Consider the following 26,728-nt stretch of genomic DNA (forward strand, 5'->3'; position numbering starts at 1 on the left):
AAATGCGGACAGTACAGTATAAGATGTTTCAATGTTTCGTACGATTCATTACATTCAACAAATCGACATCCCACGCGATCATTTAATTTATTCATATCCCAGTTTTTAGTCCGTTCCCGTGTATGGAATAGATTCAATCTAAAGCGAATATATACTTTTCGGATATTTTCGCAAGGGAATAACGAAACATGGTCATAACGTGGAATGCGCTGTTTTACATGCATACTGTATTCCTTATATAACACATAGTTTTTAATTAAATCAATAGTAATACACCAATCCATTTCAAAAAGTTTTTTCTTAACATAACCGGGACGATATTGCATGTCCTCCACGGTTGTGTTTATATTACCTAAAATTTGTTGCATTTTCAATTGATAATTAAAAAGGGATTTTGGATTTTGCATACCCAACATTTTATTTAAATCGGTATACAGTGAGTTAATGGGAGGATAGTGAATTTTAACGTAATTGGACAATTGTCTCCATTTCCAGCGAGTTGATAATGAAACCAGACCCAGTTCGTGTCGAATAATAGCATTAGGAGTTGACATCGGGAGAAACATTGCAGATTTTAAAAGAGAACCCTGTATACTGTCAAGCACGCTAGTCATGTCACACAGACAGATATCTAATGTGTACAATATGACACTTTCGACTTTCAATATCATAAAGTCTATTAGCGGGATTAAAGAGAATTTGCAGTATTGGCTATAAATCCTTTTCATTTGAGACAACAGTGGTCGAGTTTTGTTCCTAATAATATTTGACCATGCGTTAATCGAGTTAAATGCTGATATGTAATACCCTAGATAGATAGCATTGTTCACTTGGCAAATTTGTGTATTCAATATTTGCCATCTGAAATTCGCGTTTTTTGATTTCACGCCAAAGGTCATAATGGCAGTTTTTACAGGGTTAGGTGTCAAATTATGTGCTTTTGCAAAATTCTCAAATAATGAGAGTTTGGTTTGGAGCCCTACTGGAGTAGGGTCAAACAAAATAATATCATCAGCAAATGCAATCCATTTCAAATGAATACTCCCCACTTTAACAGAAAATAAGTCTCCCTTTTCCCAATTTTCACCGAGATCGGATAGGTATAAATTAAATAAGGTAGCCGCGAGATTACAGCCCTGTTTTACACCTATTGTTGTACGTATCGGGGCTGTGGTCCCACCTTCTGGGGAAATTCTTATTCTATACGAAGTGTTAGTGTGCAACTTAATAGTCCAATACATCAAAACAGCTGGGATCCCTAACTTCAACATTTTCTTCCACAATAAGTAACGGACCACCGTGTCAAAAGCAGAACTCATGTCAATCATTGCTATATATACAGGATCAGAGTTCCTTTCTTTTACTCCAGCGATAACATGCGACATGATAAAAGCATTTAGGGTTGTACTCATAGACTTCCTGAATCCAGTTTGATATTTCGAATACATATTATTCGCCGTGATAACTTTCTCCAATTCATTTAATAGAAGGATAGAAAAGATCTTAGCCTCAGAATCAATTAACGATATCGGACGATAATTTTCTGGGAGAGATGGATCACCCTTTTTAAAAATTGGTACTATATTGGCAGTAAGCCAAGAGGGTGGAACTTCCCCAGATTTAATAATAGAGTCAAACTTAAGTTTTATGATGTCAGCCCACAACACGGGATCTGCCTTATAAAGACAGGGGGGAAGGCCATCAGGACCTGCAGCTTTTGAATAGGTCAATCTAGAAATCGCCCATATAATATCGTTACAATCCCAGTTCAACCTTGGGATATTAGAATATTCGAGAGAGACATCAGGGACAAAGCGAAATTTGCAAGGTAGTTGGTATTTTGCCTTTATGAAGGCTTGCCAAGTGTGCTCAGGAATACAATTTAACGAAAACGTTGCCACGCGTCTATTATCAGCTTTCAGTGTGCGCCAAATTACTCGTGTGTCATGAGCTAAGATGGCACGAATTAATGTACAATTAGCATTGTTATAATTTGATATACGAGCAGATCTCAATTTATGTTTGTAGGCTAATAGTATACCATTCCTCCTTGTCTTACTAACTTCGCTGCCCAAGTTGCCTCTCTTTAAATGTCTCAATGCCCTGTTCTTCTCCCTTTTCAATAGTTTACATGTATGATCATATGGATGTGGATGTTGCACATTACTTTGTGTATTGCGGAATCGTTCAAGAGCTGTTGCAACTATGTCTGAATACTGCATATACAATGTATGATCGTAATTTCCCCCTGCACTTCTAATCCTCTCAATCTCTGAGGAGATTTGTGTAACAACAAAGTTGCATATTCCTTGATTCCATCTAATGGAATGGAAAGGACGATCTATTTCAACCATTGCCAGAGTAATATTAGGTGTAAGCGAGTTAAATTTTAGTTGAAAGAAGGTAGAAAGTTGTGCATGATCACCTATCGCGATCCGACCTATTTCTAGGGGTGCCATATGCATAAACAGATTATGAGATACAAATATATAATCTATCATTGATTGCATAGATCCTCTTGACCATGTATAACCAAGACTCATGTCGTTTCTGACCATCAAGTCCATATCCCACTCCGTGAGGAGTTCTCTAAGTTTGCCTCCTCTGCTGCGTGAAAGAGTGGATGATTTAAATTTATTGATTATAGTCAAATCTCTACAATCGGAGTTAAAATCACCGCCTATAATGATTTCACAAGTGCGGTATCTGATAGATATATCCAATAAACATGCGTCTAATTCATCTAACATTTCATCGATTGAGATGGCAGCTGGATTCCAATATAAGGAAATTATCATAAGAGATGAGTACCTAAATGAGGGTATTACAAGATGAATCGCCAATATACTGACAGATTCCCAAGCTAATTCTGATTGAGCCTGCAAAGAGATCTTGACTCCAACCAACAAACCCCCAGATGGACGACCTAACAAAGATCTCCTTGCAGGAGATGTAAAAGTTAAATATCCAGGAATCACAAATGGGTCAGTTTTCATCGTTTCTTGTATCATTATTATAGTAGGTTGTTCTGAGTAGGTTAGGGCAGAATGCCATTTCATCAGGTTTGCAAACCCACAAGAATTCCATGATAAGAATTGCATGCGTGTATCAATGCATAGCTATTTCGCCGGGATCGGAGGATTCGGACATAAGATTGCCGAAAGCATAGGTTCCAACCATGGTAGGCCTTTTGTATTAGCTGCAAGTTTCCAAATTTCCATCATTCCTCCCTCCAACCCTGATTCAAGTTGCACGCACGGGCCACCTGCAGTTTGAATTTTATCAGTACCCTTGCCCGGAGTTTCTAGAAATATTAAGGCCTCCGATTCACAATCAAAAGCGAACAGCGTCAAACCCTCCTTTTCTATTTCCTCACGATTAAACCATATAAATTTCATTATAGCTTCAGAGGCGAGATAGCAGATAGCCCTATGATTGTTTGTACTTGCCAGAGAAACCCTTGTAATATCTTCAGATTTAATTATTCTCAATTGAGGAATTTTTGAAAATACAGAGAATGTATAGGATCGATTAATACGATTACCCGCCAATATCTTTGCATCTCCCTCAAATCCGATGATGCATTGAGTTGCGACGCACTAGTACAAAACAGTGTTGAAAATGTGTTGAATGCCACTATACCTGTGTCTCCCACCCCTGAAAATGGAACCCCCAATGCAATTACTTTGATGCTTGATTCTTCTACCCCCATTTTGAACTGCAATGTGTTGAATGCCACCATACTTGTGTCTTCTACCCCCATTAATAGGACTTCCAATCCTGCCAAATCCACTGATGTGGCCACCGCACCCCTCACCACATCCACCCCACCTATCAAGTCACCCCAGAACCCCATCTCAAAGGTGCCATGGTCAATGCCTGGTCCATTAACGCTCATGCCCTAGACATCCACAACTACACAGCCTCATCTCCACCCACAACCTTGACCTCCTCATGGTCACCAAAATGTGGCTGCATAAAGCCTCGGGCCCTGCTCTCTCTCTTGCACTCCCTCCAGACTACTCTATCACCAGACAAGATCGCCCATCTAAAGGTGGAGGTGTAGCGCTAATAGCCAAAGACTGCCTATCCGTTAGAAAGATAGAGAAATCCATGAGCAATAACAGCGACTACCTCCAACTCAAACTCACCCTCTCGCATCACTGCACCATTGCCATACACCTTGTCTACTGCCCACCAGGTTCATTAGGTGACTTCCAGGCATCCCCCATTCACCTCCTGACAGATAACCTTAAGAAACCCTCCAAAGTCAGCCTACTCAGCTATATTAACTTAGGCCTCAATCACACCAAGGGCCCAGCAGCTAAGTCGATCAACTCAGCCCTTGAGACTCTAGGGTTCAGGAACACTATCTCTGACCCTACTCACACTTTAGGCAGAACCCTGGTTTGGGTCGCCCAGCACAACTGCCCACTCTGTATCACGGGCAATAACCCCACACCATGGTCTGATCACCACATCATCACATTTAGTATCTTCACCTCCAACTCCTCTACTCCCACTCCTCAGCCTCTACTGCCAGCCCTCGCAAGAAGCTCCCGCCAACTTACTAAAGAAAGGCTACTGCCTTTCCTCCAGTGCCCAGCCTTCAGACCACCATTCTCCACTAATCCAGAGGCTCTCGCCCTATCCTACGATGTCACAATCAAATCAGCAGTCAACTCCATAGCCACGCTTAAACCTCGTAAGTCTAAACCCTCTAGCCACTCTAATGCCTGGTTCAACCCCGACCTCCTCACACTCCGTATGGCAAAACGGGCCACTCTTGCACGGTGGCAAACCTCCCACTCCGACAAGGACAAACTTGACTTCCAACGCCCACTCAAAAGAATACAAGAAGGCAATCATTCATGCCGAAGCCAAATCTTTTGAATCCAGAATCTCCGAAGCCAAATCCAACACAAAATAAATCTTTTTTATCTTCAGAGAGTTAGGGACCCCGACCTCTGCCCCCCAGAACTTCACCAAAGATAAAGCGTGTTGTGATGATATTAAAACAGCCATGCGTAACAAGTTGAGCTCCCTCCAAACAAAAATGCAATCCACTAAACATTTGCTTCCCAATGCTCCTACCCCCACTCCATGTCTCTCCCCCTCCCCCGGACTCCTACCTTCTAATATAATTCAAGGCCAGACAGGAGCATGATATGATCAACCTCATGAGAACCATAAAGCCATCCAACTGTAAGGGTGACTCCTGCCCTGCCTCAATTATTAAGGGCTGTGCCGACACCCTCACACCATTCGTGACAGCCTTCGTCAACGTCTCTTTTGCCACAAGGAAAGTCCCCTCCTGCCTCAAGGAAGCCTGGGTCCTCCCTCTCCTAAAGAAACCTACGCTTGACCGTACCTCTACCAACAACTACAGGCCCATCACCACTGTCCCATTCTTACTCAAGATACTGGACAAAGCAGCTTATCTGCAGGTACAACATTTCATCGAAGAAAACAAGCTTCTAGGGCTACGTGAATCTGGTTTTCCCCCCAAGGCACAGGACTGAAACTTCCCTACTAGACCTAAAAAAAACAGATGGACGATGCCAGAGACCTAGGTAAACCTGCCCTACTTCTACTCCTTCACCTCTCCGCGTCATTCGGCCTCGTAGACCACAACATCCTATGCCATCACCTCTCCTCCACAGCTAAATTCTCCCCCGATGCCACTGCCTGGATCACCTTCTTACTGCAAGGCAGGACCGTGCAATATTCTCTGACCTAGCCTCCGCCTCACCCACCATCATGCTATGCAGAGTACCTCAAGGATTCTGCCTCTTTCCCACTCTCTACAACATCTTTACTCGCCTGTTTTTCTTCATGCTTGACGCACTGGGTATCTCCTACACCAACTACGCGGATGATACTCAGATCCCCCTTACCCTTACCGGAAACTATGACAGACTCCACTACTCTCAACAACATTTACAACACCATCCAGGCATGGATGTCAGCCAACGGACTATGCCTCAATGCTGACAAGCCAGAACTCCTTCTGGTAGGCTCCTCTGACACTCTAAAAAATCTCGACACGCGGTTCAGCCACTTCACCATTGACTTGATCAAAATCCCAGTCTCTAACTAAGTCAAAACACTCTGAGTCTATCTGGATTCAAACCTGTCCATGAATAGACAAGTCAATGCAATCGCTTCCTCTGCGGTTTAACATGCTAAACTCATTAACGCAGCTAGGCCTTTTCTCTCCAAAGAGAACTGCACCAACATAGCTAGATCCTTTACTGGCTCAAGGCTAGACTATTGTAATGTACTCTTCTTAGGGACATCTACAAAAAACCTGGAAAGACTACAAGTCATCCAGAACAATGCGCTACGCGCAGCTCAAGGCGTCTCCAAAAGAGAAAACATTGCGGCTGCCAGAAAATCAGCCCACTGGCTCCCAATAAAAGAGAGGATCATATTCAAAACGTTGACATTGACCCACAAGTGCATCCACCTTTCCGCACCTGACTACCTATCACAAAGGATTCACCCCGCCACCTCCACAAGGCCAACTAGAACACCCTACACCAACATACTCTGTGTGCCCATGGTAAAAATAAGCCAGAGCGGGGAGCGCTAGCTTCCCCTACCTCGCACCTTCACAATGGAATACCCTACCTCCTACCCTTTGAGGCGAGGCATCTCTCATGTCATTCCACAAAGCCATGAAAACTATGCTCTTCGTCTGACGCACCCCATAATCACCTGCATCGCTTGACAAACTTCAAAATGTATTTATAAATTGACAATGTATCCTAACGTATCAATGTACAACATGTAAATGCATTTCCCAGCTGTACCAACCCTGTAGCTAAGTACCCCACAAGTAACAGCGCCTTGATGCCCGGGGGCTATTTATGCGCTATACACATGTAAAAAATAAATTAATTAAATAAATGACTAAATCTTGTTGTTTTGTTGTTTCTGTTGTCTCATCTGTGGAGGGTTGAGGGATAAAAAGTGCCTGTGATGTGCTGCTGTGAGATTTGGGTTTAGAATTCGGTATTCTTACTGTAGTAGGTGAGAGATTCACACCCTTTTGTAGCCCTAGGTGATTCTGTGTGCTCCCTCTCCCACCCCCCATCTTCCACTCTTAAGGATATCATGCTAATTCGGAGCATGAGCAATGTAACCACTGAATGTGAAGTGGTAAACAGTGCCCGCGTGAATGAGATTGCCGCCGTAGGCTTGGTCGTGACCCCAGGTCTAAACACGGTCCCTAGCAAGATGCACAGTGTAGGGGGGTGGGCAGCTGTGTGCTTATCCTCTGCACCACCGCCGAACTTGTGTTCCCAAAATCATCACCTCTCTTGGGAATGTGAAGAAGGTGGCGAAAATGACAAATAACTTTCCGAAAGTAGATGGTTTAAATATGATTGAAGAGGAAGCCGCTGTACAAGCAATAGTCATAGAGTTCAATGAGTCATTGCAGTGTGTCGGCTGAAAACATCGAGAGAGAATATTAACCCCCGTCGGTCATGTGGGCACTGATGCAGATATTGTTTCTGAGCAAACTTGTCTGTATGATGTGCTACAACAAAGCAGTGGGATGAACCCCAGTATAGAAAGTGGTGATTTAAATGAGGTATCGAGAGACCTCCAAAGTAATGCTATGTTAGCTAAAGCTATGGTAACCAGTGATATAACTTTGCAACAGCCAGTGAAGAAGAGGAGTACACCACTAAGAGAGGGCCATGACGAGTGGGAGAATTGTGAGGAGTTGTGTATGACTGATGGGTCACAGCCCTAGGAGAGTGGCAATGGGCTGACACTTGACAATCAAAAGGAGGACAATGGGCGAGGGTCTTTGATCATTGCGACATCCACCCCGTCCCACTTACAATGTGACAATGTCAATGGCCTGCGCTGTGAGTTGGATGGAGGGGCTGGGACTGCCATCTTTTACGACTATCAGGGTCCTTTGTTGGCACAGTTCATGCATGAACATATTAAACATGATAACAGAAACGATAGCATGACATCAACAGCCATGTTCACTGTCTTTGAAAATCTGCTCTCCACGTTAGTAGAAAGTTGTGAGCACATTCATTGAGAACAAGCTTGATGTACACTCACTATTGCTTCTCAAAAGTATTAACAAAGGAAGGAAAATACTTAGAGAACAAGGTACACTTACTGTCAGTGAGAATGCATATAGTGCTTTAAATGTGGTTGAGCAAGCTGAACAGACAGAGTCGGCTAAACGGACTGATGCAGTTGTTTCTGATATGGGGGGGAGACGAGCTGGCTACACTTAGAATTCGTGTAGGTTTAGCTGTGAAGGGTGTGCACATAGACAAAGAGGCTGAGTTGGTTGAGAAAAGGGCCACTGTTGTGCGGGTGGGGCCTAAAATGAAAACGATGAAGCAGAAAATAAAAAACAAGAAAATCTCACAGGCAATTATGAATTCAAACTAGGCACAATCCAAAAGGAATAATGTATGTACTGTAGATGAAAACATCTCCCAATGTACCGAAATAGAGACAGTAGTGGGGAGTAGCACACTTAATCCACGAAAAAAGGGGAGACCAATCAGAAATGAAAAATGGCTGCAAAAACAGCTAAGTGTGGATTGAATAATAGTATTTCTTTTTTTTTTTTTTGCCTGTTTTATTTTCATTTTACTTATAACAACAAAACTCATTGGACTGAATAATAGTAAAATGGTAGTGGTGCATGAATATCCTGTTCACAATGGTGCCACTGATGGGAGAGAGGTGAAGGGAATGAGCAATACACGAATATAAATGGTTAATCCAACCCCGGAGAATGGACAAGTGATCGAAAATGATACCCACACAAGTGGGGTAGCCATGCGCAAAGCAGTGGGGCACGTGCAGTGGCGAACGATAGTGTGTTGGTGGATGTACAATGTCTGTATGAGGAAGAGTCTGACATTGTGGAGACACACATTAGGACAAACAATGTTGACACTCAGACAGCACTAGGGGATGATGTGGTGTTAGTTGGGGGGACGCATGTGCAGACAGAAAATGTGGGTGCAAAACTAGATAAATGTGGACACACGGAGCCCAATGAGGCTCGTAATCCCTTGGCAATTGTGCAATATGCGAGATTAGCTGCTAACAATGGGCGTGAAAAAATGGATGTGGTAAAAGGGCTACAACTGAGACAGATTGCAGAAGACGACTGGCACCCATCCCTAAACAGAACGGCTGTCTGAACAATGTTGTATTGTATTGTATTTATTTTGTTTATATAACGCTTTACTCCAAAACGCTGAACATTTAAACAACTTGATACATAAAACATTATAACAGTAGAAGCAAATTACAATTATGAATCAGTCCAAAAAAACAGTAAGAAGAGCAATTAAACTGGAGGGAAGATGGAGAGCAGGGCAGTGGAACTGAGAGGGAGAGGGAGGGGTGAGGAGGAGAAGGGGGTGGGAAACGGAAGGGGAAAAGGTTACAGTGTTGTCCCTCTTCGGGTCATTAAAAGAGATGATATTCAGATAGTAGATCAATTAGAACAGAAAAAAAGACCATTACAAATATCTGGTTTAAACACAATATTAGAGGATAATAATAATAATAATAATTTAGCATTTATATAGCGCTACAAACCCTCAGTATCTGAGCGCTGCTTATTATTACCCACAGTGTGTGGTGCTCTTTTTTTCGACCTCGCAAGGATGAAAGGCTGAGTTTGGCCCTGCCGGGATTCGCACCTGCGTCGGCAGGATCTGCACGGATGTCAAAGCAAGCGCCTTACCCGCTGTGCCACTTGACCGGCTATTCTCAACTATGCAGATGAGCTCTTCAGATATGGGTACAGGTCTGAGAGCATTACTATGCAAACTGAGAAAAATGGCACAGTACCACAGGACACAATCTCTAAGAATAGCGATGGTAATGAGCAGTATCTGAGGCCAGATCAAAACCGTTAATCCAGTAGTGAAAGCTTTAGTGGTAAATGGGCGTGAAGACCCAAGTGAGAAAGTGAGACAAACTAATGACAAGTGTGGTAGTGAAGGTTATTGGCAATGGTTGCCAAAGGTCTTCAAAGCCCACTTTTCTAATATATCTCGGGGACAAAGATTTGCTGTGTTCATGGAACAGTAGAGGCTTTGCACATTTGTCAGTGGGTGATGGTTTGCTTGCAAATATGCATTTGCTCAGTTTGGTCACACTGCAGGAACCGTGGATGACGGAATTGTGTGAGATCGATGGAAGAAGTACATCCCAGGTTTTGGCCATGAAAGGGCCATTTGGGAGTCTCAAGGGGGGACTGTTAGTTTCGGTTCGGCATCCATGGGAAATTATTAAATCCAGTGGGCCATCCCCTAAGATCCAACTGTTAAAGATCATATGTGACACCTCAATGTATACGACCCTCCTAATGCAAAGCAAACAAGAACAACATAGCGGTAGTTAAAGAAACCTTAGATACCCTATATCATTGTCTACCGATTTGAGTGATCGGGGACCTCAATGCTAAGATAGGCACAGCATCAGAGGGGTTCCCTGATCCACGGGAGTCTGCATTGTATGACACGTCATCTGTTACTGCACAGCACAAAGCCTGGGGAGAGATGTTATATGCCCACAAGCTCATAATGCTAAATGGACATTGTGCCGGCGATGTCCATAAATCCTACACCTGGGTAGGTGGCAACAGTGCAGCCACGTTGGATTATGTCTTTGTCAATCAGGTGGCACTGGGATCTGTAGAGACCATATGCCGATATGTGTAATGCTAACAACTATGGGAGGTGCTGAACAACATTACCTCAATGGTGATATCTACTTAAACTATGGTGCAATAGAGTCCAGCGGCATAAAATGAATTTAGATAAGGGCAATCATGTTTCGAAAAGAGAATTGCCTTTCTATACTGAGACATGCATAAGGGATCATGAGTATAGCGGGCCTCTTTCCGATAGAAGATTTCTCAGTTCTAATTATGAAAATCACAGAAGTCCCGAAAAACAAAAGGAAACCAAGAGCCCAACTGAAAGGTGGAATAGAGGTGACCACAATAGTCAATGCTATGACAATACAATTCAAGAGACCAAAAATAAACTTCTACATGATATTGCTCAGGTACATTCTAGAACCATGAGTGACAGGACAGCCATTGATATAGCCAACCAAATCAAAATGCAAAAAAGTTGCCGATTGGGGCTGGCTGAGAGCACACTGCTTAAGCTGCAAAAGAGAGGTCTGGATGCAGCTAGCCAACCATGCTAGGAATAATAACATGGGTGTCTGGTCAACGATTAGGGGCACTGTTAAAAAGGATCTCTCGATCAACAGTGTGTCTGAGGATTCCTGAAGGATCCATATAGCTAATACACTGGGGGCTAATGACCCGGCAGACTCAGCTGATTTAAACATCAAGGAAACCTGGCTGTGCAAATTCTCTGTGAGGGACATCACCACGATCATTGTGAAGTTGCATGCATCTCGGGCGGCTTGTCCCGATGGACATGTAATTGTCTCATTAAAATGTCCCCGGGCATCTGGGCCCAAGCATTACACACATTATGTGTACATATTGGGAAACAAGGACAGGTCCTACCAGGCCATAAGAAAGGCTGCTGGAAAAACCCATCTAACATTTGAATGCTTGCCATGCTAGATATTCCAGCCAAGATCTTTGCTAGAGTTTTGCTGAACGAGTTAAATCAATGGATTGAAGATGCAAAGATTCTACCATCTAATCGGATTAGATTTAATGGACATTCCAGTACCTTGCATAATCTGATTATTCTAGTGTTTGCAGTGGAATATGCTTGGACCAACGCCAACTTCCTGTATACGGAGCATACACAGATTTCAGTGCAGCCTTTGACACAGTCATGAGGAATCGCTTATGGACTGTGGCATGGAACATTCCTCATGGCCTATTAATCATGATTATGCAGCTGCACTGTAACACTAGTGTCAGAGACGAATGAATGGTGATGATCATTTATCCAGTGTGTTTCCTATGTCCAGGGGAGTTAAGAAGCGCTGTATTCTAGCCTCAACCCTGTTTAATCTTTATTTAGCAGATCTAGCCGAGATTTGTATTCCATCTGCTGTGATCCCAGTGGAAGTTGGTGTGTTGAAACTGGGCTGGCTTGGCTATGCAGATAATTTGCACCCCTAGTGACTACAAAGCATGCTTGATGCTTTGTGTGTTTATGCAAAGATCAACGGCCTTCGTGTTAATATTGGCAAAACTAAAATCATGAATTTCTTGAGTAAAAGGAAATGTAAGCCAAAATTCACGTGGAAAATTGATCCAGTGGCTGTGGAGATAGTAAGACAATATCAATATTTTGGAGTGGTGATTGACAATAAGCTGGATTGGGCCACACATTGGAAGGGGACTCAGGCTAATTGTATGAGAATCGGTAGGGTCATGAGCAAATTCATTGGTAGGCAGGGTGGTTGCTCTATCAAAACCGTCCTACTTCTCTACTCATCTAAAATGTGCCCATGTATGCTTTATGGAGTGGAATTGTTGGGTGACAGGTATCAAGCAGAAATTAATGAACTTGAAGGTCAAATTCTTTGTTTGCCATTTAGGAATGCCCCGGTCACTCATACATCTGTTTGTAGTTCGCTCTTATAAGTACGACTGTGGTGTCCTCTAAGAAATCAATCATGTGTTATGCAAATCTGTTGCAATTGGATAAGGAACAAGTTACTTACCTGTAACTATTGTTCTTCAGCATGGGTCTGGCATGGAGGCACATGCTCATGAATATTCCCCGTCAGCTGGCTGGGAATCCTCGGTAAAAGAAAAAACTGTTTTTGCTTTCATTTACAAATTGTATTTCTCCTTTAAAACAATCAGAGTCCTCTGGGCCATACTGGCCCCATCCAATGACAGTTTTCTCCCTGAGCCCCTACTCTGGCAGCCATCTTCATATTTGGTAAGCAAGTAAAGTGGCAGTATGACCAAGAGGTGCTTCAGAGGGGACGAAGGGAGGGTTCACAATCCATGCCAGACCCATGCTGGAGAACGATAGTTACAGGTAAGTAACTTGTTCCTTCTCGAGCATGGGGTCTGGCATTGATTCACATGCTCATGAATAACGAATACAAAACAGTACAGAATTACACAACTATGGGAGGTGGCAGGGCTCAACAGAAGCAATTAACTCTTACCTCTGGAAAAGACTTACCTCAAGCTAACAGGATGCATAGCACTGCTTGGCTGACTCTTGACTCCTCCCTGGAATCCCTTTCGACTCATTAGAATTTCGTGAAGGTGTGCATGCACCTCCACGTAGCCGCCCCTCAGATATTCAGCAGGGGAACACCAGACAGGAACGCTGTCATCACATCGATCGCTCTGGTGGAGTGGGCTCTCGTATGGCCAGGCAGCAGTCAGTTCGCCAACCGATGACAGTGCGTGATGCAGCTGGATAGCCACCTTGAGATGCAAGCCTTGGACAAGTCCTTGCCATGGTTCACAGGACCAAAGTTCACGAACAGCTGAGAAGTATTTTGGAAAACTCTTTTTGCGTTTCACGTAGAACTTCAGGGCACGAGCAACATCTATCGAGTGCAAGGCCCTTTCAGCTGGTGACGAAGGCTTTGGGAAAAAAACACGTAACACCAAAGGCTTGTTGAGGTGAAATCCCGATGGAACCTTCGGCATAAAAGAGGGGTGCGTCCGCAGCACCACCCTCGATTTGTGGAAAGTAAGGTATGGCTGTTTGCAGGATAGGGCCTGGATTTCACCTACCCTCCTGGCAAAAGGTGATGGCCACAAGGAAAGCCATTTTCCATGAGAGGAACTTGAAAGGGGGCTGATGCATAGACTTGAAGGGGGCCTCGCCATGAGCCTTGCCAGCACCACATTGAGTTCCCAGGCAGAGGCAGGGACCTACATTGGTGGGAAAGATCAAAACAGTCCCTCGAGGAACTCCTTGACAAGTCGATGAGACCAAAGTAAAAATCTTCCTGGGGACCTGGTGCAGCGTAAGATAGCTGACAGATGTACCTTGATAGAGGCGTGCACCAGTCTGGGCTTGGCCAAGGATAGCAAGCATGGAAGAATCTGCATGGCCGTGACCCTCAGAGGAGTAATCTTTTGAGACAAGCACCACATAGTGAAACGCTTCCACTTGTTACCGTAGCACTTCAAAGTCAATGACACCCTGGCCTTGGCGAGAACTTCCCTACAGTACACAGGCAACTCATATCCTCCAAATTATAGAGCTGCAGGAGCAAAGCCCTGAGGTTCAGCAATCCTAGGTTGTGGTGAAGGATTGTGCCTCCTTCTCTGGTGAGAAGATCCGGAAACACTGAAAGCTTGACCGGAGGCGACACTGACAGGCTGAGAAGGTCTGGGTACTAAATCTGCCTCGGTCATGCTGGGGCTATGAGTTTCATCCTGCATTAATAGTAATAGTAAACACTGCTGAATCAATAGAAATGTATCCGAAAATGTCTCCTCCTTGTTGCAAAGTTTACCCGCTAAAATGTGAGAATCCTACCAATGCTTGTAGGTTGTATTATGAGAATCATGTGGCTTGCGCTGAAACATTATATACTGTTGCCACTGTACGGTACATTGACCACCCCTTCCATAGAAAAACCTGTGCATTACTGCATAAAATCCCGGTAAACCGGGGAAGGGAGATTCCTGTGCCGCATATACTGTAAAATCGTTGGATTCTTGTCCTGTCTTGTGGATTATCTGTATGCAGCTTTGCTGACTGCCATTAAAGACGTTTGCCAATCTGCCCAAAGAGTCTGTGGTTGATTTGCAACAATACTTCCAAGACTAGCGTGTTGCCCAAGCTCTCTTTCCAGCCCATACAATATTATGTACAATATACAATAGTATAGTATATACAATATACAAATTCACACAATATTCCTCCATGTGTAATCAATAGAAACCTGAACACACTTTAATCCTTCCAATAAACAACCTGCCTACATCAGGATTCAAAACATTTGCATCACACATCAATCATTACAAAAATATGTAAAAATTCAATTCTTTTCATCAACAGATCGCCTTTACATACCGTCTAGATAAAATGAAGGATCCTGACCTAGATGCATCAACTATTCAAATATTGCCTTGAAAATGCATTTGCCATCTGCAAATCTGGCAGTGAATGTCTCACTTTCAGTGTACACGAATATGATTTGTACCAAAACAAGAAGTAGCACATGGATGGATCACATTAGAGCAGGTTTTCTTCTCTTTTCACAATCAAAGTGCAGGATCCATGTTCTTATCACCTTTAGAATTCTGCATTCCATGCCTCTCTTGCGTTGTTCTCACTACTTCCAGCTCTCCAGTCAATCAACAAGCTTGGAATGGGCGCTATACCCCTTTGTCCTCCCAGCACAAGCACTAAAGTGTTAGATCATACTATTGGGCACTATTGTGTGGGAGATGACCCTCGCCTGCCGACTGCAGTTCAGGATCCTTAACTTGGCCGGCACTCGGCTTACAAGACCAAAGATCCCTTTGGTGTGTCTCGAACACTTCAATAAAGGAATGTAAATTGAACCTCCCTATATTGATTTGCCTACACTCACAAAAAAGATTAGAATTAGGCTAATCAAATCATTACGTATGCTTGTCTCATTGGTTGCATAAGAATAATTTAAACTCTCTGTAGACAGCCTACTTAACCCCTTTTTTTAATCTATTTCGCAGTCGATAGTCTCATATCTTAGATATTAGCCCATAATACGTCAAACATTCTGTTTTTATAAAAAAAAGGCAACATAACAATTCTCTGTATTTCTCATCTCTAATGGAAATCATTTTTGATAGAAAGCATTCCAGTCTGGTGGGGGCTCTTGTCAAAATAATTGTAATATCCACCATATTGTTTGAAGTACTTTAAAAATGGCCAAGCATTTCTCAGTTTTAAAGTGAACTTAAGGGTGTAGTTATAGATGCTGGTGTCAAAAATATCTACAAATTTAAAATCAACAATTAGAAATACAAATAAATACAATCAACATTTCGAGGTCGACTCATATTACCATCACACATCAAGTGTTGTCCTCCATGCCTTCCATCACTCCCCTGAAAATAGCCGGGCTCTGGAGACGTTTGAGAAAGGCTAACATCTTCTGACAGCTGCTCAAGACTTGGCAAACTTTTCCTGAAATTACAAATAACATCCACATGCTGTTAATTTGTACAGAGTGGTGATGGTGGGTTTGACGCCCTGCATAGTGAATGTGCAGTAGGAGTTCAAACTGAGAATGATGGTGTGCCATGACCTCTTTAGTCACGTTATAACAAGACACGGGTGTGGTGAATTCAAATGATCACTAGTGAAATGAAATGCTAGGTCTTTACATGATCTATTCATCAAGTGTAGGTCTGCGACCAGTATCCCTCCTCCCCCAAGACAGGCATGGAGCAGAGCAAACTATATTCTTCATTAACAGGAAGCTCCAATCAAGGAAAGACAAATGCTCTATGATGGAGTTGGAGTGTTGAGCCATCAATTGGGTCATGAATGCCCTGAAATATTACTTAACCAGGCACAAGTTCACCTTATCTACAGTCCACAGCCCCATAACAGGGCTGGCAAGAGCTAAATAGACCAACCAAAGGAGGATGAGTTGTTTCACCTTCACAGTAGTTCTTGAGTAGGTTAAGCTACAATCTATTTGCAAATGCAGAAGATACCTGATGAATAACCCGTTAGGAAACAAAAAACGATTGGGGAAGGGAGATGTGATGCAGTCCCAGATTGGGGAAGGGAGATGTGATGCAGTCCCATGTCTAGAATGTGAAGGAGGGGCGACTAAAAGGGCCAGGTATCTCTGCAAGCCTGTGTATGATGGGGCCAGTGGGTGGTGAGGAGAGGATCCCATGGCCGCCCTACCTTAGTCCTTGCCACCTAGCATTGGACATGTATGGGTGGGACAAAGATGTTCCTGGCATGGCCCGCTTTGTGAGTACATTCTAGAATACCAAACCCATCCCACACAGCAGCACACAACGGCCTTCACCAGAGGCAAGGCAGAGAATACCATGATGGCCTATCCAGCAGCACCCATGAGGCAGAGGGAATGAAAACATAGTCAGCACATACACATCATGGCTAGACACAGTCCACTCGCTGATAAATTAGGATCCTCAATAGTGGCCAGCAGGGGAGAATACAGTAACACGCCCAGGCCCCATCTAATATATATATTACACAGCCACGGTAGTGGCTGTGTAGTTATGGTTAAGTTGCTGTTTCCATAGGAAGAGCCCTTTTTGGGTGGCTTATAACTTCGCTCCCCCTGGACGAATCCACACCAAACGGTGCAAACAAAGTATATGGGTCACTTTGAATTTTCTTGCAAAGTTTGGTGAGGTTTGGTCCGGGGGGGGCAAAGTTATAGGGGGGTCCCAAAACTTCTTTTTTTCCCCATAGACTGAATTGGGAAAAAACTTTGCTCACACCTACAGCCCAAACCGCTGGACGGATTTTCCCCAAATTTAGACCAGGAGCAGCGGCTTGGTCCCGAAGCATGCTTTTGCAAATTTGGTGAAAATCCGTCCAGTAGTTTTTTTAAAAATGACCAAAAAGGAGGTCACAAAAAATTAGTGATATCTATGTTCGGTCCGCGGACACATTTCCCTGTTCACTCCGCGGACAGTGTCCTGATTGGCCAACCGGCTTGCGTCATGTCCGCGGACATGCAACGTGTTCGCTGATTGGACGGTGAAGAGCGTGAAGTGCTTCAGATTTTCAGGAACGCCTGCCATCTTGGATTCGCGGACGTCCGCGGGCAGCGCAGTGAAACTAGGTGGAAAAATAGTATTTAGTAGAGTGTGTTGGTGTGTAAAACTGTTTGGGGAGGGTGGGGGAGTAAGAGATGGGTTAAATGTATTTATTTAGGTGGTAGCCCCCCCTGTTGTGTTCGCTTTGTCCGCGGACAATGCGGATGTCCTGAAATGTTCTCAATAAACGAAATGGGGGTGTTCTGAGGACACTACGCCTGCACGTATTGTTCGCAAGCAAGCTGAACTGTTCTAAGAACACTCGCGGTGTCCTGAAATGTTCAGAAATAAACAAAATGGGTGTGTCTTGAGGACGCTGTCCATATTGTTCGCTGGCAAGTTGAAATTGTTCAGCAAGCTGAAACTGTTCCAAGAACTCTCGCAGTGTCCTGAAATGTTCGAAAATAAACAAAATGGGTGTGTTCTGAGGACGGTAAGCCTGTCCGTTTTGTTCGCAGGCAAGTTGAATCTGTTCTAAGAACACATTATGTGTCCTGGGATGTTCGTCAATAAACAAAATGGGGGTGTCCTGACGACGGTATGCCGGTATGTACTGTTCGCAAGCAAGTTCAAATTGTTCTAAGAACACATGAAGTGTCCTGGGATGTTTGTAAATAAACGAAATGGGGGTGTTCTGAGGACACTGCACTTGTACGTATTGTTTGCAAGCAAGCTGAAACGGTTCTAAGAACACTTGCGGTGTCCTGAAATTTTCAAAATAAACGAAATGGGTGTGTCCTGAGTACGCTGTTCGTATTGTTCGCTGGCAAGTTGAAATTGCTCTAATAACACATCATGTGTCCTGGGATGTTCGTAAGTAAACAAAATGGGGATGTCGTGAGTACACTATAGCTGTCCATACTGTATCCTAAGAACACACACAGTGTCCTGAAATGTTCGAAAATAAGCTAAATGGGTGTGTCCTTAGGACGGTATGCCTGTCCGTTTTGTTCGCAGGCAAGTTGAAATTGTTCTAATAACACATGCAGTGTCCTGAAATGTTTGTCAATAGACGAAATGTGGGTGTCCGGAGGACGCTGTCCGTATTGTTCGCTGGCAAGATGAAAGTGTTCTAAGAACACATCATGTGTCCTGGGATGTTCGTAAATAAACAAAATGGGGGTGCCCTTAGGACGCTATGCCTGTCCGTACTGTTCGTAGGCAAGTTGAAACTGTTCTAAGAGCACTCATGTCCACGGACATTAAAAGTGCCGATATGGCATAGTTAAAATGTTTGACTCTATGGGTGTGATATGCTGCGGTGGTTGTGGCCAGGGCATAGAGTCTTGGGAGCATTTCCCATTTGGGGCTCTCGGGCTCCCCACGGGGGGCCCGAGAACCCCAAATGGGAAATGCTAAATGCTGCAGTGTTTCTGCCTAAATCTGCTTTCCCATTTGGGGCTCTCGGGCTCCGCGGGAGCCCGAGAGCCCCAAATGGCAAAGCAGATTTAGGCAGAAACACAACTGTGTTGTGTTTCTGCCTGCCTTGGCTTTCACTTTGGGGGAGCACCGGAGACCCAAAGTGATAGCCACAGCAGGCAGAAACACAACGCGGTTGTGTTTGAAAACGCTGCGGTTTTTCTTTCCGAGTTTCTCAGGCTCCTCTGAGCCGGAGGCGCCTGAGAAACATAGAAAGAAAAACCGCAGCGTTTTCGAACACAATAACGTTGTATTTATGTGTGTGGTAGCTTCAAAAGTGACCGCAAACATAAATACAACGTTTTTAAAGCTGCAGTTTTATTTCTAGGTTTTCCGGGCTCCTCCAGCCCGGAAAACTTGGAAAAAAAACCGCAGCTAGTGCTTATTTTTAAAAATAAATAAATAGCACTTACCGAGATTCAGCTGCAGCTTTCCTGCTTTGGTCTCCGCTCCCCGTCCTCCGCTTACAGCACCAATGAAGGAAAAGCCACCCAGCGGTAGCTTTTGTTTACTACAACTGGCTGGCTTTTCCTTCATTAGTGCCGCAAAAGCAAAAGCCAGCACAGGCGGGCATACATTTCACAAAATGGATGCGCCCATGTGCTTGCTTTTGCGAATTTTGAGCTTGAATAGCTCAAAATTTTACATAGGAAGTTTTAAAAAAAAAGTGCTAGTATTTTTTTTTTAATGTTGCCTATCTATTTTTTAAATACATTTTTTTAGCTGGACTACCCCTTTACGTTATTGTTTCTGCTACTACTTCTGCTTTTTTTCTTACTTCACTTTCCCTGTATATACCCATATTTGTATGTGTTCTTGTGTAATAATGCAATTATGTAATACGTGGGTTTTATTAGCTACTTATTACATATTTCACAGTACGCAAAACTCTAATAAGAAAACAGTTATCATTTCATTATTCAACATATCAACATTATGAATATTATACCTTCATCATGTATGCTACACACAATGCCTATGTTTCTGCATGAGTAGTTTAGTATACTGGATAGAACTTCATAATAGAATGCTATTTATATCAATGCATTGCTTAATGCACTAATTAGCTCATGATATTTATTCCAATGATCCTTGACACTTTTTTCTCAACATTATAATAAGAATCCCTTGTACAGACATTTCATGAAAAGTAAATTCACATGTGATGTCATCAGTGATGTCATCAATGACATTTGTGATGTCATCTTTGATGTCGTGGGTGTTAGTCTTAGCAGTGCACGGTGGTGGCGCGAATTATGGTTGCTTAGCTTACCATAACTGGTGAATTTCAGGGGTTTTTCGGTTTTACTTGGAACCATAACGTCCCTTTAACAGAGTTTTTTCACTGAATTTCATAGGTTTTAAGTAGCGCAACTTAACAACCATAACGTCCCTTTAACAAAGTTTTTTCACTGATATATATATATGTATATATATATTTATATGTCCTCACGTCTCTATTGGGCATGCATTTCTTTTAAATGGATGGAAGCAGCCTTCTGTCCAGGCTGCAGTTTTCAGATGACCTTCCAATTACATCACTTTAAAACATCTTGCTCAGTCTAGCCTTTTGGGGACCTAATTCCAGGGATTCCATGTGCCATATTGGTAACAAATAATATGTAAAGGATTTAGGTACCAAGGATATCTTTAACCATGAAAAACTGCCGATGTGTTTTCCTCTGCTACAGACGTTACTGTCACATCTTCTAGCTGTAATCTCATGAATGCTTGAATTAAAGATCAGCTTTATTGTTAATTCTGTGAGTGAGCCACTGGCATCTCCTGCTTCCAATATGCTGTTTGTTTGCTGCCTCTGTTATCCATAAGGCCACTTTATTAAACGCTTTCCTTATCATTAATCGTATCTTCTAATAACACCCTTATATCAGTTATAGCTTTAAGAAAATCCTCCTAAAATAAGGGGCAATTGAGTGAGGCAAGCACTAGTGGTTGGTAGAACTGGAGCCTAGGTGCAACTCAAGCGTGGGAGCAGGAGCCACAGTTTTCTTCAACACACCACAATGTTCTGGATAGTCTAATGATTTTCTCCCTTTTCCCCAATTTCCTATATGTCATGCCTTTAACCCATGATGCCTGGGCAGGCCAGGGCTGTGAAAATGAATACTATTATGGCCACCATTGAGCGCAGCTTTCACCTCTGTCAGGTCGGATCTTGGGTTTCCAACCTGGATAAAGACTGGTGCCAGAGGTTGGCGAGTGACTGCTCCCGGATTCAGCAGCAGTCCTTCACCCTGAATCTCCTGACTCAAAGAGATGAATGGTGGGTCCACATCTATTCTATTCCTGGGCAAGCTGCAACATCCCTCTGCTCTTGGAGCCCTACAGGCACATACACCTCTTAAAGACACACCACTGCATCCACTCATCTGTCTGGATCTCACTGCTCCTCCATTTGCATGAACAAGAGCAGAGCGGAAGTACGCTGGTGTGTAAGGAGGGGCCCTATCCTCTCTTGAGCCCGGGCCACCCTTCCTCAGGAAGTCTACCTCCATGTTGACCAGGTTCGGAGATGCTGGAGTGTTGGGATGCGGTTCGAGTGCATCCGTTTTTTTAAATTGCCTAGGGTGTATCACGATCCAGGAATTGCTTGGTGGTGGAGGGGAACTGTAGGATCGTCCTGTGCAGTTCAGGAAAGGATCTTTCATTGTGGAATTTACACAACAGCAGAGCTTTCCTGAAAGGTAGCCATTTTGCCTGGTTGCTGGCACACCCTCCGGCAAATGATTCCTAATTTCCCACTTTCTGTTCTAACGATTGACGATTCGACTGATGTGTGGGGACGTTGTACCAGGCTAGTGAGCATGCCAAGTGACAAACAGCAATCCTTTGCATCTCCAACTGTCATCTGGATGTCCACACCACTGTTGTTGAAACTGCATGCAGCCCAGACAAAAGAGCAAGGCCATAAGCCGCCTTTACTTGCAATAAAGTATGGGGAAGAGCAATGCAATATGCTTAGAAATAGCCTCATCAATCAAGTTGCACACCAACAGCATTGTCTCTGCGCGTGCCCATATCTTTACACCAGATATAGGGACCCAACACGAGTGTGTTGCACCATAGTGCATGCTGTGAACAGTTCTGGTGGGAACTGTGTGCGAAATGTCCATGTTTTCCTGAGATGCAGACCGAGGGAATGTTGTACTGCTGGTGTCGGCCCAAGTGCTGGGTGCGGTGTGCACATGCTCAGCAATACTAGTGGATGCTCAGACACTTCATCATCCGCTGCCTTGGCGCTAGGCCACACATGCCTTAGGTGTAGCACCACTGCAGTGGTACAGAATAACTACCGTTCAATTATTCTAGTGGTAATTAGATTCCTACACCCTTATTTAATAAAGAGCAACAAACACGAGAGAAAAAACAATGCAATGTGAGGACAACCTATGAAATGAAATATAGTAGAAACCCCTCAAGGAGGAATGAGAGGGAGAGGCAGCACAATAGAAAAGAGAGGGAGAGAGAGAGATTGAGATTGAGAAATAAAGACAGTGAGGGATCGATATATACTACAGGGAAAAGGAGGGAGCTATCACACAACACAGCTGGTGATTTAATATTGTAAAGAAACAGATGAATCATGCATGTTGTAAGGCCATACATTAAGCACATATCCTGTGGCCACATTGATTGTTCATGCTACATACCAGATGCAATCCTATGCAACATGAATAGTTCATCTGTTAGATAAGACACATGGTAAAATGCTGGAACGTAGGGGTCTACTTACTGGTCCCAGTGCTGCATGTGCTTTTGGTACAGCAGTGTATCCAGGGCAACGGCATTCACATCCAGCGCTCCCGGGGAAGGCCACTGATTGGTGAGGTGAGCAGTCAGCTCCTGCCTTGATTTCAAGTCATTGTTCTTAAGCACGGTCCTGTAAACACACAGAGAGTGACTCCTCCTGTTTCCCATCACAAGGGGCAGTACAGCATGATGCACATTGCAATCACCGAAGCAGTCTCCCACATTGGCCACAGCTAACTGGCTCGGAATCACGATAGTGGCTCGGGAGGCATACAAAGACATTAAAGTCAAGGATTGGCAAAGCCAATACGTTTTAGCTATCATATGTCATGTGCACCCTCACATGTCCCAATAGTGACATCACGGCCATGTGGCAAGCTACGTGGAACCCTAAATGCCTCAATAATGTGCTATTATAAAACGTCCCAACAGATACACCATGTGGAGTCATGCAGACAGTCCTTGAGTAATTGTGAGCTACACGAGTTCCCTTTCCACTGCAAGTCGCTGTAGCATTTTTTCCATGCAACCTATGAAGATATACTGACTTTTTAAATCTGCTTTCAAATAATATTTGTTAATAAATGAATACGTTTTACCCCAGTCAGCCAGAGGAAGGAACACATCTCCTTTTTGCCCGCTGACCTGCCACCTAGGCTGTGCACGGACTGCATGATCTAGCTACTGTGTTACTGATGAAGAGTTTGGCAGTAGTAGCGAAACATCTGGCAATTGCCACCTCAAGATGTTTCACTGCACCGTCACACTGCAGGTTTTGTTGTCATAACTCTTAAAAGCATTCCCACATGCGTTAATTACCACATGGAGTTGTATAGGACTCTGAAATGGGGATTAACAGAAAGGTCTGGGTCTTGGAAACATGTAGAATTTTCCGGAAACACAGTATTTACTGTAAGCAGTAACGGTATATGAGTTTGCCACTACCACATGAGGAAATACCGTCAAAATCATAATCAGGCCCTGTATATTTAGAACGTCAATGTGGACTCTGTAGCAGGCCAGAAGAATCATCATGAATATATATCATTTTAACTGTGGATACAAAAGAAAGAAACAAGGTGATACCTTCATTAGGTCCAGAAAGTCATTTATTTGCGAGCTTTCATAGCCTTCACCACTTCCCCAAGCAGAGAGGACATGAAACCTTTGAAAAACATTGCAGACTAAATAACCCGTCCTGGGGTTCCTTGTTTCCTTATCTGGGCCGGTCTGTGTACCGAATTTGTAGTTTGCTGAAAGAGGCATGCGTGTTGAACTCCTCACCCCACTCATTACTTTTTTTTTTATTGTTTACAGTTGAATCATTCAACTTTTACAATATTGCTTTTAGTATCAAACATTTTCACAAATTTCAACATTATTTAGTTTTAAAATTATGATCAATCATACAATCTCCAAAAGAACGCAAAACAATTAAACAAATATGTTTGCACAGAAAGAACTTGAAGACCGAATAATATTTCTTTGCAGGACTAATTAGGCTAGGCATTTCAATTTCATTAATGTTTCTATTTACATACATTCATATTTTACACACAAGAGTAAAGAAAAGGAAAAAAGAAATCATTATGCTACAGTTGTAAAGCAGTCAAGTAGTTGGCAGTGGCTATTCTGATGCTTACTAGCTGGGCAGAAACAATGATTTTCCAACACAAGTCTCGATTTACTTCTGCTAAAAAACAGTAGTTATTTGCAAAATGTATTTTCCTAAGAGAGACCAACTTTGGGCATTCAATGATTAGGCGATGTAACGTCTCTTTCTCATTGTTTGAAAGACAGTACCTGCAAATATTTTTTGACTCTTCAATTATCCGTCTATTGGCTAAAACATCCCTTGTAGGCCACAAATTGAATCGCAACCGCATAATTGCTGAGCGAATTGCTAATGACGGACTCTTTACCAAATAAGAGGTGAATGTCCGGAATTTTCTATGCAACATGTAATTGCCATCAATGTGTTTATATGTTAAACAAAGATCTCTTGTCTGTATCCAATTTGCGGTAAAAATTTGCAGCTTTGCTTTTGTTGGATTACTGACAAGAAGATCAATAGTAATATTTGCAGTATCATATATGGTTCGCAGCCACTTTCTAGGAAATGTGTAATTAGATGACAACAGGTAGGATGATAACGTATGCAAGAGAGTCAATGGATCATTACACATGACACTTTCTAAATAATGCACACAACCGCCAATGATATTGAGCAGCTAAAGAGATCAAGCCTAGTTCATAACAAATCCATGCAACCGGTACTCCCTGTGGTAAATTCAGAACCTGGCTTCCACTTTGTCAAATATGTGATCTTCAATCAGATCTAAAGCCTCCATGTCATACAGCAGTACAGGGGTGCATTGTTGGATGTAGTAGGTCCAGGCCGGTATTATTGTAAACTTTCCATATTTTCATATTATGATTTTAGTTTGAGAAATCGCCGTCACTAGTTTTTGCTGCAATCTTAATATATGACTTTGATTGCAGTGACTGGTGTCAATAGTCATACCCAGCTAAATGTATTGACTCACCACATTAATTTTTACTTCCTGAACAGCCCAGTTCATTCTATTACGAGATGTCTTCTTCGGGGCATACATGAGGATTTTAGTTTTTTCCATATTAATACTTAGGTTGTTATTTTGAATATACTGGGATAGAACAGTTTATATGTTTTGGAGACCTACCAGGCTTTTGGAACAAAGCACAAGGTCATCTGCGTACAACAATGCAGCCATGGACCTACCGCCCAATTTTAGAGTATCTGTGATTTGATTTATGAAGATCTATTTAATATCATGAATGAAGAAACTAAAAAGGGTTGATGCCATTATGCACCCCTGTTTTAAACCTCTGGCAGTTCTTATCGCTGGCGAGAGAAGCCCTTCCACGTTCAGTCTGATCTGTATTGAGGTGTTAGAATGTAGTGCAAAGATAATATCTGTTAATATAGATGGACAATTTGCTGCTGACAATTTATTCATCAATAAAGACCGAGAAACTGAATCGAATGCAGTGTTAAAATCAACAAATGCTAAATATAGAGGCTGTTTACTTGCTCTTGCCTGACACCTTAATAGCACTTATGCATGCCATATTAATCGCAGTGCCCATGCCCGGCACAAACCCAGTTTGATTAGGGTGACGTTTCCCACAAGTTTTAGTCCAGGAGTTAAACTCCTTCAGAACTATCCTTGTGAAAATTTTCCCGGGAGCATCTAGCAGGGCGATAGGCCTATAGTTACTCGGTTTTGACCTGTCACCCTTTTTGAATATGGGTACTACTATTGAAGTGCGCCAAGAGTCAGGTATGCTTTTATTGATTACATGAAATCTAAATATTCTCTCCAAGAGGTTAGCCCACAAAGTTGGATTTGCTTTAAACATAAAATTGCTTAAGCTATCAGGGCTGGCTGCTCTAGATCGTCTTGAGCGTATTATTAGTTCTTCTATAAGAATAGGAGAGAATTCCAGGTTCCATGAACTTGCTTCTGGGTATGCATAAGTTGATTTTGCTAGATCTTTATCACTGTACAGTTCAGAAAAGTGATGTATCCATTGCCACTCCTTAACCCCATTAATCTGACAAGGAGTTTGTTTGTCGTGTTCTGCATTGTTTAATAGGGCCCATGTTTCCGCAGTGCTTTTATTTTGTAGGGTCCGCAGCATACATTCAGTATCTGCTTGAAATAATTGGGCCGCTCTTCCTCGAATCCAGTTTTTGTATTTATTCTTTGCTCTTTTGACCCCTGACTGCTGATCTTTAATAGGAAGTAGTCA

General features: G+C 43.0%; 1 protein-coding gene across 1 annotated transcript in view; it reads right to left on the minus strand.

Moving 5' to 3' along the window:
- Positions 1-26,728, minus strand: part of RUNDC3B (RUN domain containing 3B) — a 1,211,775-nt gene that overhangs the window by 57,754 nt on the left and 1,127,293 nt on the right. The window contains exons 9-10 of the mRNA XM_069648386.1: positions 22,917-23,063; positions 15,997-16,118 (exon numbers count right to left, since the gene is read on the minus strand). Of these exons, the coding sequence (XP_069504487.1) occupies positions 15,997-16,118; positions 22,917-23,063 (269 nt within the window). The remainder of the gene's footprint in view (positions 1-15,996; positions 16,119-22,916; positions 23,064-26,728) is intronic.

This window comes from Ambystoma mexicanum, chromosome 2q, assembly GCF_040938575.1.
Source record: "Ambystoma mexicanum isolate Mex_15411 chromosome 2q, UKY_AmexF1_1, whole genome shotgun sequence".
In the NCBI taxonomy this organism is placed as follows: domain Eukaryota; kingdom Metazoa; phylum Chordata; class Amphibia; order Caudata; family Ambystomatidae; genus Ambystoma; species Ambystoma mexicanum.